Source organism: Muscardinus avellanarius (assembly GCF_963383645.1).
Source record: "Muscardinus avellanarius genome assembly, chromosome: 1".
Taxonomy (NCBI): domain Eukaryota; kingdom Metazoa; phylum Chordata; class Mammalia; order Rodentia; family Gliridae; genus Muscardinus; species Muscardinus avellanarius.
Genome location: NC_137786.1, coordinates 229,317,013 through 229,338,169, shown reverse-complemented (window position 1 = coordinate 229,338,169; position 21,157 = coordinate 229,317,013). Strand labels below are relative to the sequence as shown.

Genomic DNA, 21,157 nt, shown 5'->3' with positions numbered 1-21,157 from the left:
CTGAACTGCATCCTGCAAAGGTCAGTGGGAAGAAGGGTGTGCGGGGATGGGGCCGCTGGAGACGTCTTGTGGCGTGGGGAGGCTGGGCCCGGGGTGGAAGCCGCCGAGGGCTGGTGGCCTAATCATTTTCCTCTTCTCTGCTGTGCCTCGGGAGAATTTCCACAGTAGAAGACTGTGTGTGTGCTAGGCGCCCTCCATCAAACACCTGGCAGGGGAGCCGGTGCTGCAGGGGCAGGCGCTCCTCTCCCTGGAAGTGCGCGGCGCCAGACACCCCGGCTTTCTCATCCCCTGGTGCCCACCTGTGCCCGCTGACCTGAGCCCTGTTCCCTTATCATCCCAGATGGAGAAGGAGGAGGAGACGACTCGGGAGCTGCTGCTGCCCAACTGGCAGGGAAGCGGCTCCCATGGGCTGACCATCGCCCAGAGGGATGACGGCGTGTTTGTGCAGGAGGTGGTGCAGAACTCCCCTGCGGCCCGCACTGGGGTGGTCAAGGAGGGTGAGTCTCCTCGGGGTGTGGACTGGGTGCTGGGCACGGGGGTGGGTGAGTGTGCTGGAAGGAAGGGCAGGGGACATAAGCAGGCGAGTGGTGGTGGACAGCCTGGTCTCAGCAGCATCACGGTCGTCAGTGCCTACCGGGCACAGGGACGCACACCTGTAATCTCAGTGCTTGGATACTTCAAGGGCAGCCTCAGCAACTCAGTGAGACCCTGTTTCAAAAAATATACGGGCTAGCTGGGCGTGGCGGGGCACTCTGTAAATCCCAGCATTCGGGGGGTGGGCGCAAGACCGGAGGATCGCGATTTGCGGACAGCCTCAGCTATTTAGCGAGGCCCTCCGGAACTTAGTGAGACCCTGTTTCAAAATAAGAATAAGCTGTGCGTGGTGGCGCACGCTTGTAATCCCAGTGTTTGGGAGGCTGAGACTGGAGGATCGTGGCTCGCGGACAGCCTCAGCTATTTAGTGAGGTGCTCTGCAACTTAGTGAGACCTTGTTTCAGGGAAAAAAAAAAAAAAAAAAAAAAAAGGGCAGGGGGTGTGGCTCAGAGGTAAAATGTCCCTGCCAAAAAAATAAAAAATAAAAAAATAGGGCAGAGGGTGTAGCTTGGAGGTCAAATGCCCCTGAGTTCCATCTCCAGACACCCCCCCCAAAAAAAAATATATATAGGCTAAAAAATAGGACCAGGGGGGTGTAGCTCAGAGGTAGAATGCCCCTGGGTTCTACCCCCAGTACCTCACACACAAAAAAATAAATAAAATAAAAAATAAAAAAATTAGCCGGGCATGGTGGCACACGTTTGTCATCCTGGTACTTGGGAGGCTGAGACCGGAGGATCACAGGTTCACCGACAGCCTCAGCTACTTAGTGAGGTCCTCTGCAACTTAGTGAGACCCTGTTTCAAAATAAAGAATAAAAAAATCAGGCTGGGGGTGTAGCTCGGAGGTAGAATTTCCCAGAGTCCAATCCCCAGTACCCTCCGCCCCCCAAATAAAATAAAATAAAATAAAAAAGGATGGTCAGTCCCATTTCATCCACAGGACTGAGTAGTTGTCTGGGGTCATGGAGATGTGATCTTCAGATCCCCAACCCAAGCTCTGCAACTCTGAGCACATAGTTAATCTTTCTAAGCCTCAGTTTTCTCACTCCTGCACTGGGTATTACCCTTCCCACTCAGTGCTCACGAGGGCACAAGTCACTTCCAGTGCCCACCACGCGGCTGTTTGGAGCTGTTTGGCTGAGACCCCGAGTCTTATCTGCTTGTTGCTCTGTCCTGCTTAGGGGACCAGATTGTGGGCGCCACCATCTATTTTGACAACCTGCAGTCGGGTGAGGTGACCCAGCTGCTGAACACCATGGGGCACCACACCGTCGGCCTGAAGCTGCACCGCAAGGGGGACCGCTCCCCCGAGCCTGGCCAGACCTGGACCCATGAAGTCTTCAGCTCCCGCAGCTCCGAGGTGGTTCTGGTGAGTACCTAGTGGCCCATCTGTGCCCTGAGCCCCCCAGACCACGCTGGCCTGCTGGCTCCCCCCCAAGCCTCCGTCTACCTCCTGGGCTTCTCCAGCTCCTTCTCCTTTCGTGTCCCTGTGCTTGTGTGCACGGCTTGCTCTCTCTGTCTCTCTGTCTCTGTCTCTCTCTCTTTCTCTCTCCTTATTGTAGTCCTGGGGATTGGACTCAGGGGGTATTCTACCTCTGAGCTACACCCTAGTCCATTTTTTAATTTGAAACAGAGTTTTGCTAGGTTACCGAGAGCCTCACTGAGTTGCTGAGGCTGCCTTTGAACCCGCAATTCTCTGGTCTCAGCTTCCCAGGTACTGGGATTACAGGCGTGCGGCACCGTGCCCGGCTTCTGTGCTCTCTTGAGCCCTCGGCCAGGTCTTTCTTCCTAATCACAGTGGTGGGTAGCTGATGCTGCCCCTGAAGGTTTTCCGCCAGTCTCTTGAGAGTGCCCCCTGTGCCACTCATGGGAACCAGCTGGGGCCGGGCGCTAGGAGGAAGGCCGGCTACTTTGCAGGAGCCTCAGAACCATCTCACAGGGGCCCGCCTCTGCCTCACAGATACCATTTTTTTTTTTTTTTTCATAGAATGGTCTGAAATTCTTCTGTGAGCCAGAGGCTGGGCAGCAGAGTGCCTGTAGGATGCTTCTCTCTTCCTTCTGATGCTTGTTTATTAAACAAAAGATGGGTCCTCAAAGCCAAAGTGTTAACCCAAGCCCAGCCAAGCTCTTAGGCTCAGAGAAGGCCCGGGAGGCCCTTTTTTTGATTCAACAAGCAAGCCAGTGAGTTGAGAATTGAGAGCCAAAGGATCGGGTCAGGCAAGGTCCCTGGAACAAGCTGGTTTGAGCCTCTGTCGGAGCGTGCATCTCTCTCCAGGAGTCTATCCCAGGCCCTCCCGTGGCTCTCACTCATCAGAATTTCTCCCAAATGATTTCTGCTTTCCTCCTACGATGTGGCTGTCAGGCCCCTTCTCCGGTCCCATATGCTCTGCCCCTGGACCTCCACCGCGGTCTCAGCTTCTTTGGGAAGCAGGCAGCCATGTGGTCCGCTGGGCCGTGGCCAGGTGTCTGCCGATTTGGGGGGGCTATGCTGCAACCTCTGCCGGCGTGTCTCTCTACAGAGCGGGGATGATGAGGAGTACCAGCGTATCTACACCACAAAGATCAAGCCTCGGCTGAGGTCGGAGGATGGAGTGGAAGGGGACCTTGTGGAGACTCAGAGCCGCACCATCACAGTGACCAGAAGGGTCACAGCCTACACGGTGGATGTGACCGGCCGGGAAGGAGCCAAGGACATCGACATCAGCAGCCCCGAATTCATGATCAAGATTCCAAAGCATGAACTGACTGAAATTTCCAACACGGATGTGGAGACGCAGTCTGGGAAGACAGTGATCAGACTGCCCTCAGGCTCAGGGGCAGTCTCTCCGACTACGGGCTCTGCTGTGGACATCCGGGCTGGGGCCGTTTCTGCTTCAGGACCAGAGCTTCAGGGTGTTGGCCACTCAAAAATCCAGGTCACCGTGCCTGGGATAAAGGTGGGAAGCCCGGGCGTCAGTGTTAACGCGAAGGGTGGCGAAGGAGGGGTCCAGGTTCTGGGAGCGGATGCAGCATCTTCTCTTGGGGGCAGGGCAGTAGAGGTACAGTGCCCCTCCCTCGAGAGTGGCGATAATGGGAAAATTAAAATTCCTGCCATGAAGACGCCAAAATTTGGTGTCTCGACGGGGCCCGAGGGCCAGGTACCCGAGGTGGGGCTCAGTGTTCCTGCATCTGAATTCTCTGTGGGGCCCAAGGGCGGCAAGCCAGGCCTGACCACCGGTGGGAACATCCAGGCCCCTCATCTGGAAGTCAGTGCCCCCTCTGCCAATATGGAGGGGCTTGACGGGAAGACAAAAGGTCCCCAGATCACTGGGCCATCACTCCAGGGTGCCTTAGGCCCGAAAGGTTCCAAGTCATGTGGGAGCATAGGAGTGGAGGCCTCTGCGCCCAAAACCGAGGGCAGCATCACCAGCCCCAGTGTGGAAGTTCGAGCCCCTGATGTTGATGTGCATGGGGGCAAGCTGAATGCACCCAAGATGAAGGTCCCTAAGTTCTCTGCGTCAGGTGCAAAGGGAGAGGGAGCTGGCATTGATGTGGCGCTGCCCGCAGGTGAAGTGACTCTTCCTGGGGTCTCTGGGGATGTCAGGCTGCCAGAGATTACTCCTGGTGGGCTGGAAGGGAAGATGAAGGGTGCTAAAGTCAAGACTCCTGAGATGATTATTCAGAAACCTAAAATCTCTCTGCAGGATGTGGATCTGAGCCTTGGGTCCTCTAAACTAAGAGGAGACGTGAAGGTTTCTGCTCCTGAGATGAAAGGTGACATTAAAGGCCCTCAGGTGGCAGTTAAAGGCTCCAAAGTGGACATAGAGACACCAGACCTAGAGGGCACCTTGTCGGGTGCCAAGCTTAGTGGTCCTGCAGGGAAAGCAGGAACCTGTAGGATCTCCATGGCAGATGTAGACTTAAGTGTGGCTGCACCTAAAGCGAAAGGGGGTGTGGATGTCACACTCCCAAAAGCAGAAGGGAAAGTCAAAGGCCCTGAAGTCGATGTCAAAGGCCCCAAAGTGGATGTCAGCGTCCCGGATGCGGATGTTCATGGCCCCGACTGGAACCTGAAAATGCCCACGATGAAAATGCCCAAGTTCAGCACTCCAGGGGTCAAAGGGGAAGGCCAGGATGCAGATGTGACTCTCCCTAAAGGAGAGATCAGTATTTCAGGGCCAAAGGTCAACGTGGAAGCCCCGAACGTCAACATGGAGGGTCTGGGGGGCAAACTCAAAGGCCCCGATATTAAAGTGCCTGAAGTGAGTGTCAAGACACCAAAGATCTCCATGCCTGATGTGGATTTTCATGTGAAAGGTACAAAGATGAAGGGAGAATATGATGGAACAGCTCCAAAGCTTGAAGGAGAACTGAAAGGTCCCCAAGTGGACATTAACGCCCCAGGGGTGGATGCGCATGGTCCAGAATGGCACCTGAAGATGCCCAAGATGAAAATGCCCAAGTTCAGTGTGCCAGGGGTCAAAGCAGAGGGCCCTGAAGTGGATGTGGACTTTCCCAGGGCTGATGTAGACATCTCTGGGCCCAAGGTAGAGATTAGTGCTCCAGATTTGGGCATTGAGGGACCAGAAGGGAAACTGAAAGGGCCCAAGTTTAAAATGCCCGAAATGAATATTAAAGCCCCAAAGATCTCCATGCCAAATGTGGACTTACACTTGAAAGGCCCTAATGTAAAGGGAGAATATGATGTCACAGTGCCAAAGGTCGAAGGTGACATTAAAGTTCCTGATGTTGAACTTAAAAGTGCCAGGCTAGACATTGATGTCCCAGATGTGGATGCTCGTGGCCCAGATTGGCACTTAAAGATGCCCAAGATGAAGATGCCCAAGTTCGGCATGCCGGGCTTCAAGGCAGAGACTCCAGAAGTGGACGTGGACCTCCCTAAAGCCAACATTGATGTCTCAGGACCCAAGGTGGATGTCGAAGTTCCAGATGTGAATCTTGAAGCACCTGAGGGGAGTCTGAAGGGTCCGAAGTTTAAGATGCCAGAGACGAGCATCAAGGCCCCCAAGATCTCCATGCCCAATGTGGATTTGCATATGAAAGGCCCCAAGGTGAAGGGAGATTATGATGTTACAGTGCCCAAACCGGAAGGGGACCTGAAGGGCCCCAAAGTAGATGTCAGTGCCCCAGATGTTGATGTCCACGGTCCTGAGTGGAACCTGAAAATGCCCAAGCTTAAAATGCCCAAATTTAGCATGCCTAGCCTCAAAGGAGAGGGCCCAGAATTGGATGTGAGTCTGCCCAAGGCCGACGTGGACATTTCTGCACCAAAGGTAGATATTAGTGCCCCAGATCTGAGCCTTGAAGGACCAGAAGGGAAGTTGAAAGGCCCCAAATTTAAGATGCCCGAGATGCACTTCAAGGCTCCAAAGGTGTCTCTGCCAGATGTCGACCTGGATCTTAAAGGGCCGAAAATGAAAGGAGATCTAGATATGTCTGCACCAAAACTTGAGGGTGAGATGAATGTCCCAGCTGTAGACATCAAAGGTCCCAAGGTAGACATCAAAGCGCCAGACGTGGACGTTCAGGGTTCAGACTGGAGCCTGAAAATGCCCAAGATGAAAATGCCCAAGTTCACCATGCCCAGCCTGAAAGGTGAGGGTCCAGATTTGGACGTGAACCTGCCGAAAGCTGACATTGACGTCTCAGTTCCTAAAGTGGACATCGAAGGCCCAGATGTGAGCCTTGAGGGTCCAGAAGGGAAGCTGAAGGGTCCCAAGTTTAAGATGCCAGACATGCACTTCAAGGCCCCCAAGATCTCCATGCCCGATGTGGACTTACACTTGAAAGGCCCCAAAGTAAAGGGGGATGTGGATGTGACCGTGCCCAAGGTAGAAGGTGAAGTGAAAGTGCCAGATGTGGACATCAAAGGCCCCAACGTGGACATCAACGCTCCAGATGTGGACGTTCATGGCCCGGACTGGCATCTGAAGATGCCCAAGGTGAAAATGCCCAAGTTCAGCATGCCTGGCTTCAGAGCAGAGGGCCCGGAAGTGGATGTGAACCTGCCCAAGGCTGACATTGACATTGCTGGCCCCAAAGTGGACATTGAAGGCCCAGATGTGAGCCTTGAGGGTCCAGAAGGGAAGCTGAAGGGTCCCAAGTTTAAGATGCCAGACATGCACTTCAAGACCCCCAAGATCTCCATGCCTGATGTGTACTTGAATCTTAAGGGGCCAAAAGTAAAGGGAGACGTTGATGTGTCTTTGCCAGAGGCTGAAGGTAAAATCAAAGTGCCAGAGGTTGACATTAAAGGGCCCAAAGTTGGCATCGATGCTCCAGATGTCGATGTCCATGGCCCAGACTGGCACCTGAAGATGCCCAAAGTGAAGATGCCCAAGTTCAGCATGCCTGGCTTCAAAGGAGAGGGTCCTGAAGTTGATGTAAACCTCCCGAATGCCAGCATCGATGTCTCAGGACCCAAGGTGGACGTTGAAGGTCCAGATGTGAATATTGAAGGACCAGATGCAAAACTAAAAGGTCCCAAATTTAAAATGCCAGAAATGAATATTAAGCCTCAGAAGATACCTATACCAGATGTTAGTTTGAATTTGAAAGGTCCCAAAGTGAAAGGAGATTATGAAGTTACAGTTCCAAAAATAGAAGGAGAAATCAAAGCTCCTGCAGTTGATTTGAAAGGCCCCAAAGTAGACATTAATGCACCAGATTCAGAAGTTCATGGCCCAGACTGGCACCTGAAGATGCCCAAGGTGAAAATGCCCAAGTTCAGCATGCCTGGCTTCAAAGGAGAAGGCCCAGATGTGGATGTGAACCTGCCCAAGGCCGACATTAGTGTGTCTGGACCCAAGGTGGACATTGATGCTCCAGATGTGAATATTGAAGTTCCAGAAGGGAAACTGAAGGGCCCCAAGTTCAAGATGCCAAGCATGAATATACAGACACACAAAATCTCTATGCCTGATGTTGGGCTTAATCTGAAAGCTCCTAAACTGAAAGCTGATGTGGATGTTTCCCTTCCCAAAGTGGAGGGAGACTTGAGAGGTCCTAACATTGATGTGAAAGCCCCTAAGATGGACGTGGATGTTGGTGATATTGATGTCGAATGTCCTGATGCAAAGCTGAAAGGGCCCAAGTTTAAGATGCCAGACATGCACTTCAAGGCCCCCAAGATCTCCATGCCCGATGTGGACTTACACTTGAAAGGCCCCAAGGTCAAAGGGGATGTGGATGTGACTGTGCCCAATGTAGAAGGAGAACTGAAAGGCCCCAGTGTGGACGTGGAGGTGCCTGATGTTGAGCTGGAATGTCCTGATGCAAAGTTGAAAGGCCCCAAGTTTAAGATGCCAGACATGCACTTCAAGGCCCCCAAGATCTCCATGCCCGATGTGGACTTACACTTGAAAGGCCCCAAGGTCAAAGGGGATGTGGATGTGACTGTGCCCAAGGTAGAAGGTGAGATGAAAGTGCCAGATGTGAACATCAAAGGCCCCAAAGTGGACATCAACGCTCCAGATGTGGACGTTCATGGCCCGGACTGGCACCTGAAGATGCCCAAGGTGAAAATGCCCAAGTTCAGCATGCCTGGCTTCAAAGGAGAAGGCCCTGATGTGGATGTGAACCTGCCCAAGGCCGACATTAGTGTGTCTGGACCCAGCATGGACGTTGATGCTCCTGATTTGGATCTTGAGGGACCAGAAGGAAAATTGAAAGGCTCCAAATTTAAGATGCCCAAGTTGAATATCAAAGCTCCCAAGATATCTATGCCAGATGTGGACTTGAATTTGAAGGGCCCAAAGTTGAAAGGAGATATAGATGCTTCTGTGCCAGAACTGGAAGGTGATTTCAAAGGTCCACAAGTTGATATCAAAGGTCCTAGTGTGGACGTGGAGGTGCCTGATGTTGAGCTGGAATGTCCTGATGCAAAGTTGAAAGGGCCCAAGTTTAAGATGCCAGACATGCACTTCAAGGCTCCCAAGATCTCCATGCCCGATGTGGACTTACACTTGAAAGGCCCCAAGGTCAAAGGGGATGTGGATGTGACCGTGCCCAAGGTAGAAGGTGAAGTGAAAGTGCCAGATGTGGACATCAAAGGCCCCAAAGTGGACATCAATGCTCCAGATGTGGACGTTCATGGCCCAGACTGGCATCTGAAGATGCCTAAGATGAAAATGCCCAAGTTCAGCATGCCTGGCTTCAGAGCAGAGGGCCCGGAAGTGGATGTGAACCTGCCCAAGGCTGACATTGATATTGCTGGCCCCAAAGTGGACATTGAAGGCCCAGATGTGAACCTTGAGTGTCCAGAAGGAAAGTTGAAGGGACCCAAGTTTAAGATGCCAGACATGCACTTCAAGACCCCTAAGATCTCCATGCCTGATGTGGACTTACACTTGAAAGGCCCCAAGGTCAAAGGGGATGTGGATGTGACTGTGCCCAAGGTAGAAGGAGAACTGAAAGGCCCCAGTGTGGACGTGGAGGTGCCTGATGTTGAGCTGGAATGTCCTGATGCAAAGTTGAAAGGCCCCAAGTTTAAGATGCCAGACATGCACTTTCATGCTCCCAAGATCTCCATGCCTGATGTTGATTTCAACTTAAAGGGACCTAAAATCAAAGGAGACATTGATGCTTCTGTACCAAAGCTTGAGGGAGAGCTGAAAGGTCCTGAACTGGATGTCAAGGGCCCCAAATTGGATGTTGAGCTGCCAGAAGTAGCCGTGGAAGGCTCAGATAGCAAATGGAAAAGTCCTAAATTCAAGATGCCAGACATGCACTTTAAAGCTCCCAAAATTTCCATGCCAGATGTTGATCTACACTTAAAGAGTCCTAAGATAAAGGGAGAGGTGGATGTAGACATTCCTAAATTAGAAGGAGATCTCAAAGGGCCACATGTGGACATCAGTGGGCCAGAAATTGACATCGAAGGGCCGGAGGGCAAATTGAAAGCTCCTAAGTTCAAGATGCCTGATGTACATTTCAAAACCCCCAATATTTCTATGCCTGATGTTGACCTGAATCTGAAAGGACCCAAAATCAAAGGGGATGTAGATGTGTCTGTGCCTGAGGTAGAAGGTAAAATTAATCTACCAGATGTGAACATCAAGGGTCCCAAAGTAGACATAAATGCTCCTGATGTTCAAGGCCCAGACTGGCACCTGAAGATGCCCAAGATGAAAATGCCCAAGTTCAGCATGCCTGGCTTCAGAGCAGAGGGCCCAGATGTGGATGTGAACCTGCCCAAGGCCGACATTGATGTCTCAGGACCCAAGGTGGACATTGAAGGCCCTGATGTGAATATCGAAGGTCCGGATGCAAAACTGAAGGGCCCCAAGTTCAAGATGCCAGAGATGAACATCAAAGCCCCCAAGATCTCCATGCCTGACATCGATCTTAACCTGAAAGGTCCCAAAGTGAAGGGTGATGTGGATGTGTCTCTGCCCAAAGTAGAAGGAGAGCTCAAAGGTCCTGAAATTGACATCAAAGGCCCCAAAGTGGACATTGATGCCCCAGATGTGGATGTCCATGGCCCAGACTGGCACCTGAAGATGCCCAAGGTGAAAATGCCCAAGTTCAGCATGCCTGGCTTCAAAGGAGAAGGCCCCGATGTGGATGTGAACCTGCCCAAGGCCGACATTGATGTCTCAGGACCCAAGGTGGACATTGACGTTCCTGATGTGAATATTGAAGGACCTGAAGGAAAGTGGAAAAGTCCAAAGTTTAAGATGCCTGAGATGCATTTTAAGACTCCGAAGATATCCATGCCAGATATTGACCTTAATCTGACAGGTCCAAAAATGAAAGGAGATGTGGATGTTAAAGGCCCTAAAATAGAAGGAGAGCTGAAAGGCCCAGAAGTTGACATCAAAGGCCCCAAAGTGGACATTGATGCCCCAGATGTGGATGTCCATGGCCCAGACTGGCACCTGAAGATGCCCAAGGTGAAAATGCCCAAGTTCAGCATGCCTGGCTTCAAAGGAGAAGGCCCTGATGTGGATGTGAACCTGCCCAAGGCTGACATTGATGTCTCAGGACCCAAGGTGGACATTGAAGGCCCTGATGTGAATATCGAAGGTCCAGATGCAAAATTGAAGGGCCCCAAGTTCAAGATGCCAGAGATGAACATCAAAGCCCCCAAGATCTCCATGCCTGACTTTGATTTGCATCTGAAGGGTCCTAAAGTGAAGGGTGATGTGGATGTGTCTCTGCCTAAAGTGGAAGGAGACCTCAAGGGCCCTGATCTTGACATAAAGGGCCCCAAAGTAGACATTGATGCCCCTGATGTAGATGTTCAAGGCCCAGACTGGCACCTGAAGATGCCCAAGGTGAAAATGCCCAAGTTCAGCATGCCTGGCTTCAGAGCAGAGGGCCCAGATGTGGATGTGAACCTGCCCAAGGCCGACATTGATGTCTCAGGACCCAAGGTGGACATTGAAGGCCCTGATGTTAACATAGAAGGTCCAGATGCAAAACTGAAGGGCCCCAAGTTCAAGATGCCTGAGATGAATATCAAAGCCCCCAAGATCTCCATGCCTGACATCGATCTTAACCTGAAAGGTCCCAAAGTGAAGGGTGATGTGGATGTGTCTCTGCCCAAAGTGGAAGGTGACCTCAAAGGTCCTGAAATTGACATCAAAGGCCCCAAAGTGGACATTGATGCTCCAGATGTGGATGTCCATGGCCCAGACTGGCACCTGAAGATGCCCAAGGTGAAAATGCCCAAGTTCAGCATGCCTGGCTTCAAAGGAGAAGGCCCTGATGTGGATGTGAACCTGCCCAAGGCTGACATTGATGTCTCAGGACCCAAGGTGGACATTGATGTTCCAGATGTGAATATTGAAGGTCCTGATGCAAAACTGAAGGGCCCCAAGTTCAAGATGCCAGAGATGAACATCAAAGCCCCCAAGATCTCCATGCCTGATTTGGATCTTAATCTTAAGGGCCCTAAAATGAAAGGAGAAGTAGATGTTTCCCTTCCAAATGTAGAAGGTGATTTGAAAGGGCCTACTCTTGACATAAAGGGGCCAAAGTTAGATGTAGATGCTCCAGATATTGATATTCACGGCCCAGAGGGCAAATTAAAAGGTCCCAAACTGAAGATGCCTGACATGCACGTCAACATGCCCAAGATCTCCATGCCAGAAATTGACTTGAATTTGAAGGGCTCAAAGCTGAAGGGAGACGTTGATATCTCTGGGCCCAAATTAGAGGGTGACATTAAAGCTCCCAAGTTGGATGTGAAGGGCCCAGAAGTGGACATTTCTGGTCCTAAGGTCAACATTGAAGGCAAATCAAAGAAATCTCGTTTTAAGCTTCCCAAATTTAATTTTTCGGGCTCCAAAGTTCAGACACCTGAGGTGGATGTCAAAGTTAAAAAGCCAGATATTGATGTAACTGGTCCAAGAGTTGATATTAATGCTCCTGAAGTTGAAGTCCAAGGAAAAGTGAAAGGATCCAAGTTTAAAATGCCTTTCCTGAGTATTTCATCTCCCAAAGTTTCCATGCCTGATGTGGAGCTAAATTTAAAAGGTCCTAAAGTCAAAGGAGACTTAGATGTTGCAGGTCCAAATTTAGAAGGAGATTTTAAAGGTCCTAAAGTCGATATTCAGGCACCAGAAGTCCAACTTAATGCACCTGAAGTAGATGTTCACGGTCCAGATTGGAACTTGAAAATGCCCAAAATGAAAATGCCCAAATTCAGTGTGCCTGGATTAAAAGCAGAAGGGCCTGAAGTGTCTGTGGATCTTCCAAAAGGCGACATCAACATAGAAGGTCCCAGTATGAACATTGAAGGTCCAGAAGTCAACGTGGAAGGTCCAGAGGGAGGCTTCAAAGGTCCTAAATTCAAGATGCCTGATATGAACATAAAAGCTCCCAAGATCTCCATGCCTGACATTGATTTAAATCTGAAGGGCCCTAAAGTGAAAAGTGATATGGATATTTCTGTCCCCAAACTTGAAGGGGATCTGAAAGGGCCAGAAGTAGACATCAAAGGCCCCAAAGTGGACATCGATGTTCCAGATGTGGATGTCCATGGCCCAGACTGGCACCTGAAGATGCCCAAGGTGAAAATGCCCAAGTTCAGCATGCCTGGCTTCAAAGGAGAAGGCCCTGATGTGGATGTGAACCTGCCCAAGGCTGACATTGATGTCTCAGGACCCAAGGTGGACATTGACGTTCCAGATGTCAACATTGAGGGTCCAGATGCAAAACTGAAGGGCCCCAAGTTCAAGATGCCAGAGATGAACATCAAAGCCCCCAAGATCTCCATGCCCGACTTTGATCTGAATCTGAAGGGCCCCAAAATGAAGGGTGAGGTAGATGTTTCTCTGCCAAAAGTGGAAGGTGACCTGAAGGGCCCTGAGGTGGACATCAAGGGCCCCAAACTTGACATTGATACTCCTGATATTAATATTGAAGGCCCGGAGGGTAAACTGAAAGGACCCAAATTTAAAATGCCAGAGATGCATTTAAAGGCTCCCAAAATCTCTATGCCTGATATCGATTTGAACTTGAAGGGTCCCACGATGAAAGGTGATGTGGATGTTTCTCTTCCCAAGATTGAAGGGGATCTAAAAGGCCCAGAGGTTGATATCAAGGGTCCAAAAATGGATATCAGTGCCCCAGATGTAGATGTTCATGGCCCAGACTGGCACCTGAAGATGCCCAAGGTGAAAATGCCCAAGTTCAGCATGCCTGGTTTCAAAGGAGAAGGCCCCGATGTGGATGTGAACCTGCCCAAGGCTGACATTGATGTCTCAGGACCCAAGGTGGACATTGAAGGCCCTGATGTGAATATCGAAGGTCCAGATGCAAAATTGAAGGGCCCCAAGTTCAAGATGCCAGAGATGAACATCAAAGCCCCCAAGATCTCCATGCCTGACTTTGATTTGCATCTGAAGGGTCCTAAAGTGAAGGGTGATGTGGATGTGTCTCTGCCTAAAGTGGAAGGAGACCTCAAGGGCCCTGAAATTGACATCAAAGGCCCCAAAGTGGACATTGATGCCCCAGATGTGGATGTCCATGGCCCAGACTGGCACCTGAAGATGCCCAAGGTGAAAATGCCCAAGTTCAGCATGCCTGGCTTCAAAGGAGAGGGTCCTGATGTGGATGTGAACCTGCCCAAGGCCGACATTGATGTCTCAGGACCGAAGGTGGACATTGACGTTCCAGATGTGAATATTGAAGGTCCAGATGCAAAATTGAAGGGCCCCAAGTTCAAGATGCCAGAGATGAACATCAAAGCCCCCAAGATCTCCATGCCTGACTTTGATTTGCATCTGAAGGGTCCTAAAGTGAAGGGTGATGTGGATGTGTCTCTGCCTAAAGTGGAAGGAGACCTCAAGGGCCCTGAAATTGACATCAAAGGCCCCAAAGTGGACATTGATGCCCCAGATGTGGATGTCCATGGCCCAGACTGGCACCTGAAGATGCCCAAGGTGAAAATGCCCAAGTTCAGCATGCCTGGCTTCAAAGGAGAGGGTCCTGATGTGGATGTGAACCTGCCCAAGGCCGACATTGATGTCTCAGGACCGAAGGTGGACATTGACGTTCCAGATGTGAATATTGAAGGTCCAGATGCAAAACTGAAGGGCCCCAAGTTCAAGATGCCAGAGATGAACATCAAAGCCCCCAAGATCTCCATGCCTGACTTTGATTTGCATCTGAAGGGTCCTAAAGTGAAGGGTGATGTGGATGTGTCTCTGCCTAAAGTGGAAGGTGACCTCAAGGGTCCTGAAATTGACATCAAAGGCCCTAAAGTGGACATTGATGCTCCAGATGTGGATGTCCATGGCCCAGACTGGCACCTGAAGATGCCCAAGGTGAAAATGCCCAAGTTCAGCATGCCTGGCTTCAAAGGAGAAGGCCCAGAAGTGGATGTTAATTTGCCCAAAGCCGACCTTGATGTCTCAGGACCAAAGCTGGACATAGACACTCCTGACATTGACATCCATGGTCCAGAAGGGAAACTGAAGGGCCCCAAGTTTAAAATGCCCGACCTACATCTCAAGGCACCCAAAATCTCCATGCCTGAAGTCGACCTGAATCTGAAGGGCCCAAAGGTGAAGGGTGATCTGGATGTTTCTCTGCCTAAAGTGGAAGGAGAGCTCAAAGGTCCTGAGGTTGACATCAAAGGCCCCAAGGTGGACATCGATGTTCCAGATGTGGATGTCCATGGCCCAGACTGGCACCTGAAGATGCCCAAGGTGAAAATGCCCAAGTTCAGCATGCCTGGTTTCAAAGGAGAAGGCCCCGATGTGGACGTGAACCTGCCCAAGGCCAACATAGATGTCTCAGGACCCAAGGTGGACATTGAAGGCCCTGATGTGAATATCGAAGGTCCAGATGCAAAATTGAAGGGCCCCAAGTTCAAGATGCCAGAGATGAACATCAAAGCCCCCAAGATCTCCATGCCTGACTTTGATTTGCATCTGAAGGGTCCTAAAGTGAAGGGTGATGTGGATGTGTCTCTGCCTAAAGTGGAAGGTGACCTCAAGGGTCCTGAAATTGACATCAAAGGCCCCAAAGTGGACATTGATGCTCCAGATGTGGATGTCCATGGCCCAGACTGGCACCTGAAGATGCCCAAGGTGAAAATGCCCAAGTTCAGCATGCCTGGCTTCAAAGGAGAAGGCCCCGATGTGGATGTGAACCTGCCCAAGGCTGACATTGATGTCTCAGGACCCAAGGTGGACATTGACGTTCCAGATGTCAACATTGAGGGTCCAGATGCAAAACTGAAGGGCCCCAAGTTCAAGATGCCTGAGATGCACATCAAAGCCCCCAAGATCTCAATGCCTGATGTTGACTTTAACTTGAAGGGTCCCAAAGTGAAGGGTGATATCGATGTGTCGCTGCCAAAAGTGGAAGGTGATCTCAAGGGTCCTGAAATTGATATCAAGGGCCCCAACATGAACATTGACATTCCTGATGTCAATATTGAAGGTCCAGAAGGAAAATTAAAGGGTCCCAAATTTAAAATGCCAGAAATGCACATTAAAGCTCCCAAGATTTCCATGCCTGACTTTGACTTAAATCTCAAAGGGCCAAAGGTAAAGGGAGATGTGGACCTATCACTACCTAAGGTGGAAGCTGATCTGAAAGGGCCAGAGGTGGACATTCAAGGTCCTGATGGAAAACTCAAAGGTCCTAAGTTTAAGATGCCTGATGTCCATTTCAAAACCCCACAAATCTCTATGAGTGATATCGATTTGAACTTGAAAGGACCCAAGATGAAAGGAGATTTGGACATTTCCATTCCTAAACCAGAAGGAGATTTGAAAGGCCCCAAAGTGGATGTCAAAGGGCCTAAGGTGGACATAGACACTCCTGACATTGACATCCATGGTCCAGAAGGGAAACTGAAGGGCCCCAAGTTTAAAATGCCCGACCTACATCTCAAGGCACCCAAAATCTCCATGCCTGAAGTCGACCTGAATCTGAAGGGCCCAAAGGTGAAGGGTGATCTGGATGTTTCTCTGCCTAAAGTGGAAGGAGAGCTCAAAGGTCCTGAGGTTGACATCAAAGGCCCCAAAGTGGACATCGATGTTCCAGATGTGGATGTCCATGGCCCAGACTGGCACCTGAAGATGCCCAAGGTGAAAATGCCCAAGTTCAGCATGCCTGGTTTCAAAGGAGAAGGCCCCGATGTGGACGTGAACCTGCCCAAGGCCGACATAGATGTCTCAGGACCCAAGGTGGACATTGAAGGCCCTGATGTGAATATCGAAGGTCCAGATGCAAAATTGAAGGGCCCCAAGTTCAAGATGCCAGAGATGAACATCAAAGCCCCCAAGATCTCCATGCCTGACTTTGATTTGCATCTGAAGGGTCCTAAAGTGAAGGGTGATGTGGATGTGTCTCTGCCTAAAGTGGAAGGTGACCTCAAGGGTCCTGAAATTGACATCAAAGGCCCCAAAGTGGACATTGATGCCCCAGATGTGGATGTCCATGGCCCAGACTGGCACCTGAAGATGCCCAAGGTGAAAATGCCCAAGTTCAGCATGCCTGGCTTCAAAGGAGAAGGCCCCGATGTGGATGTGAACCTGCCCAAGGCTGACATTGATGTCTCAGGACCCAAGGTGGACATTGACGTTCCAGATGTCAACATTGAGGGTCCAGATGCAAAACTGAAGGGCCCCAAGTTCAAGATGCCTGAGATGCACATCAAAGCCCCCAAGATCTCCATGCCTGATGTTGACCTGGATTTGAAAGGACCCAAAGTAAAAGGAGATTTTGATGTGTCTCTCCCTAAGATTGAAGGTTCTCTCAAAGGCCCAGAAGTAGACCTAAAAGGTCCAGGTCTTGATATCGGAGGCCCCGATGCCAAATTCAGTGGTCCATCTCTGAAGATGCCATCCGTGGATATATCTGCTCCCAAAGTAACTGTTCCTGATCTCGACTTGCATCTCAAGACACCCAAAATTGGAGTTTCCGGTCCCAAATTAGCAGGCGAAGTGGACCTCAAGGGGCCCAAAGTTGATTTAGAAGCTCCAAGTTTAGATTTACATGTGGAAAGTCCAGATATTAATATTGAGGGGCCAGATGTTAAAATTCCCAAGTTTAAGAAACCCAAGTTTGGATTTGGGGCAAAAAGCCCTAAAGCTGATATCAAGTCACCTGCGCTAGATGTGACTGTTCCTGAGGCCGAGCTGAATGTTGAGGCTCCTGAAATTAGCGTTGGTGCCAAAGGCAAGAAGAGTAAGTTTAAAATGCCAAAAATTCACATGAGTGGCCCTAAAGTTAAGGCCAAAAAGCAGGGATTTGATTTGAGTGTTCCTGGGGGTGAAATCGACGCCAGCCTCAAGGCTCCTGATGTAGATGTCAATGTCGCTGGGCCTGACGCCGCACTCAAAGTTGACGTGAAATCACCCAAAACCAAGAAAACTATGTTTGGGAAAATGTACTTCCCAGATGTGGAGTTTGACATTAAGTCACCTAAATTTAAAGCTGAAGCACCCCTCCCCAGCCCCAAGTTGGAGGGTGAAATCCAGGCACCTGACCTGGATATTTCTTCACCAGGAATTAATGTGGAAGGACCTGACATCAAGGTGAAGGCTCCCAAGGTCAAGGTGCCAGGTGTGGAAGTCTCCGGGCCCAAAATAGAGGGCAACTTGAAAGGCCCTGACATCAGCATTGACGGCCCAGATGCTAAAATCAAAGCACCCTCGTTTGGCGTTTCTGCTCCTCAAGTGTCCATGCCTGATGTGAATGTTAACTTGAAAGGACCAAAGATAAAGGGTGAGGTCCCCAGTGTGGGGCTGGAAGGACCAGACCTAGATCTACAAGGTCCAGAAGCAAAAATCAAGTTCCCCAAGTTTTCAATGCCCAAGATCAGCGTCCCTGGTGTGAAAATGGAAGGTGGGGGAGCTGAGGTCCATGCCCAGCTGCCCTCTCTTGAAGGAAGCCTGAGCACACCGGATGTTAGGCTTGAAGGGCCCGATGTCTCTCTAAAAGGGCCAGGAGTCAACTTGCCTTCAGTGAATCTCTCCATGCCTAAAGTCTCTGGGCCTGACCTTGGCCTGAACGTGAAAGGACCAAGTTTGAAGGGAGACCTGGATGCATCGTCTCCCAGTGTGAAGTTGAATGCCCCAGGGCTCGACGTCAGCGGTGTCGGGGGGAAGCTGCAGATTGGAGGAGATGGTATAAAGATGCCAGGGATCGATGCCACAACAACGCTTAATGTTGGGGCACCAGATGTTACACTGAAAGGACCAAGCCTACAGGGAGACCTGACTGTCTCTGGTGACATTAAGTGCCCTAAGATATCTGTTGGTGCTCCTGATCTGAGCTTGGAGGCACCGGAAGGTGGTATTAAATTTCCCCAAATGAAGCTGCCCCAGTTTGACATCTCTACTCCAGGGTCTGACCTGGACATGAACATCAAGGGGCCACAAGTTGCTGGAGAATTCCAGGGGCCAGGCATGGATGTGAACCTGAAAGGGCCTAAGGTCTCGGTGCCGAGCATGGACTTTAACTTGGAAGGACCAAAAGTGAAAGGTAGCCTCGGGGCCACTGGGGAGATGAAAGGCCCCGCAGTTGGAGGGAGTCTTCCGGGCATCCGCGTTCAAGGCCTGGAAGGGAACCTCCACATGCCTGGAATCAAGTCTTCGGGATGTGAGGTGGACCTGCCGGGGGTGAATGTGAAACTCCCAAGTGGGCAGATTTCTGGTCCCGAAGTCCAAGGGGATCTGAAAGGTCCAGGAATAGATTTCCATGGGGCTGTTCCTGACATCAATGTAAAAGGACCTTCCTTCAATATGGCATCTCCCGAGTCAGATTTCGGTGTCAGCCTGAAGGGCCCGAAAATCAAAGGAGGTGTGGATGTATCGGGGTGCGTCAGTGCCCCAGATATCAGCTTGGGTGAAGGGCACATGAGTGTCAAAGGTTCCGGGGGTGAGTGGAAGGGGCCCCAGGTCTCCTCTGGTCTTAACTTGGACGCCTCTAAGTTGGCTGGGGGCCTTCATTTCTCAGGACCAAAGGTTGAAGGAGGTGTGAAAGGAGGTCAGATCGGACTCCAGGGTCCTGGGCTGAGTGTGTCTGGGCCTCAAGGTCACTTGGAAAGTGGGTCTGGAAAAGTCACATTCCCCAAGATGAAGATCCCCAAGTTTACCTCAACTGGCCGTGAGCTGGTTGGCAGAGAAGTGGGGGTAGATATCAATTTCCCTAAAGTGGAGGCCCACGTGCAGGCGGGAGCTGGAGAAGGCGAGTGGGAAGAGTCTGAAGTCAAACTGAAAAAGTCCAAGATCAAAATGCCCAAGTTTACTTTTTCCAAAGCCAAAGGGAAAGGCGACGTCACCGGCTCGCCGGAGGCGTCCATCTCTGGATCCAAAGGTGACCTGAAGAGCTCAAAGGCCAGCCTGGGCTCGCTGGAAGGAGAAGCCGAGGCCGAAGCCTCATCACCCAAAGGCAAATTCTCCCTCTTTAAAAGCAAAAAGCCCCGGCATCGCTCCAATTCTTTCAGCGATGAGAGGGAGTTCTCTGCACCTTCCACCCCGACCGGGACCTTGGAGCTGGAAGGTGGGAAAGTGAAAGGAAAACACGGGAAGCTGAAATTCGGTACCTTTGGTGGATTAGGGTCAAAGAGCAAAGGTCATTATGAGGTGACTGGGAGTGACGATGAAGCCGGCAAGTTACAGGGAAGTGGCGCGTCCTTGGCCTCGAAGAAGTCCCGACTGTCCTCCTCTTCCAGCAATGATAGTGGGACGAAGGTTGGTATCCAACTTCCCGAGGTAGAGCTGGCTGTTTCCACCAAGAAAGAGTAGCAGGCCCTTGTATGTGTGTACATATATATATAAAAAAGACATCAGCCTTGGGTGTGTTTGTATATAAACTCCAAAGAGAAACACCCCAACAGCCTCAGCAATAATGCAAAGACCTCGCCTCTCCCCGTGGCAGGTGCTGAGAAACCAAGCGCCTGTAGGCTCCTGGAACTCTCCAGACAGGAGAGTTTTAAGTTCATTCAGCCCATGTGCAGAGGTCAACAATATTTGCTTAAGATTTCAGTTTTTTTGGTTTATTTTTTTTTTTTTTTGCATTGAATGCTGAGAGCTCCTGTTTACTAAGCAAGCTTTTGTGTTTATTATCCTCATTTTTACTGAACATTGTTAGTATTGGGGCAACGGAAACCCATTTTTTTCATTGTAATGACTTTGGGGGCTTTTGTTAGTCAGGGTTGGGGTAGGGAAAAAAAAAAAAAAAAGCAGAAGGGGTCAGATCTCCATTGCTCTAAAGATTGGATCTGTTCAAACAGCAGATGTGGCCCAGAGGAGAGGGCAGCCAGGGTGTGGGTATTTTTTGGGGGGAGTCCTTGGCATAGCTTTTTCCCTCAGGGGTGACAGTTCCAGCCAGTTTGGTGCACATGGTGAGGGAAGAGGGGATTAGAACCTGTTTGCAAATTGTCCGATCCACTAGGTCAACATGGGAAGCTTCCATTCTGTGTTTTGTAAGAGAAACGTTTTATTCATGACTGCCATGTCCCTGATAATAGTTTTGATTTCTTTTAACAAATGTTATCATGGTTAAGAAAATCTCTGGCACTTTAATGGCAAATTAACTGAGAATGTAAGAAAAGTGATGCTGTACAAGGCAAATAAAGCTGTCTATTAACTCCGATGTCTCGTGCCTTTGCATTCTGTGTTGAGGAGATGAAGCTGATGGAACTGTTCAGACTGGGTCCGCCTGTTGGCATTGCTAAATTTTTTTTTTTTTTTGTGTGTGTGTGATACTAGGAATTGAACTCAGAGGTGATCAACCTCTAATCCATACCCCTAGCCCTTTTTATTTTTTTATTTTGAACAGGGATTTGCTAAATTGCTGAGGGTTTTCCTAAATCTGGGGGACTGGCCTGAACCTGTTATCGTCCTCTCTCGGCCTCCCAAGTGAACCACCACGCACAGCTGCCTTGCTAGTTTTGCTAGTGACGGTAAGGCATGACCTCCACACAGGTAATGGGAGGAATTCTTTGCTTCTTGATTCTCATGATGAGACTGGAATGCCTCCTTGCTGAAAAATCACTGAGCCAGGGTACAGCTTGGTGGTAGAATACTTGCCTGACGCACATGAGGCCCTGGGTTTGATCCTTAGGACCCCTCTCCTCCCTCAGAAAA

At 50.3% G+C, this 21,157-nt stretch overlaps 1 protein-coding gene across 1 annotated transcript; it reads left to right on the top strand.

The window, feature by feature from the left end:
* Nucleotides 1-340: 340 nt before the first annotated feature.
* On the top strand, nt 341-19,813 carry AHNAK (AHNAK nucleoprotein; the record flags this gene model as incomplete). Its single annotated transcript, XM_080709463.1, has 4 exons — nt 341-497; nt 1,778-1,965; nt 3,116-12,913; nt 13,136-19,813. 4 exons carry the CDS (start codon nt 341-343, stop codon nt 19,811-19,813), a joined length of 16,821 nt encoding a protein of 5,606 aa, XP_080565589.1.
* Nucleotides 19,814-21,157: the final 1,344 nt, after the last annotated feature.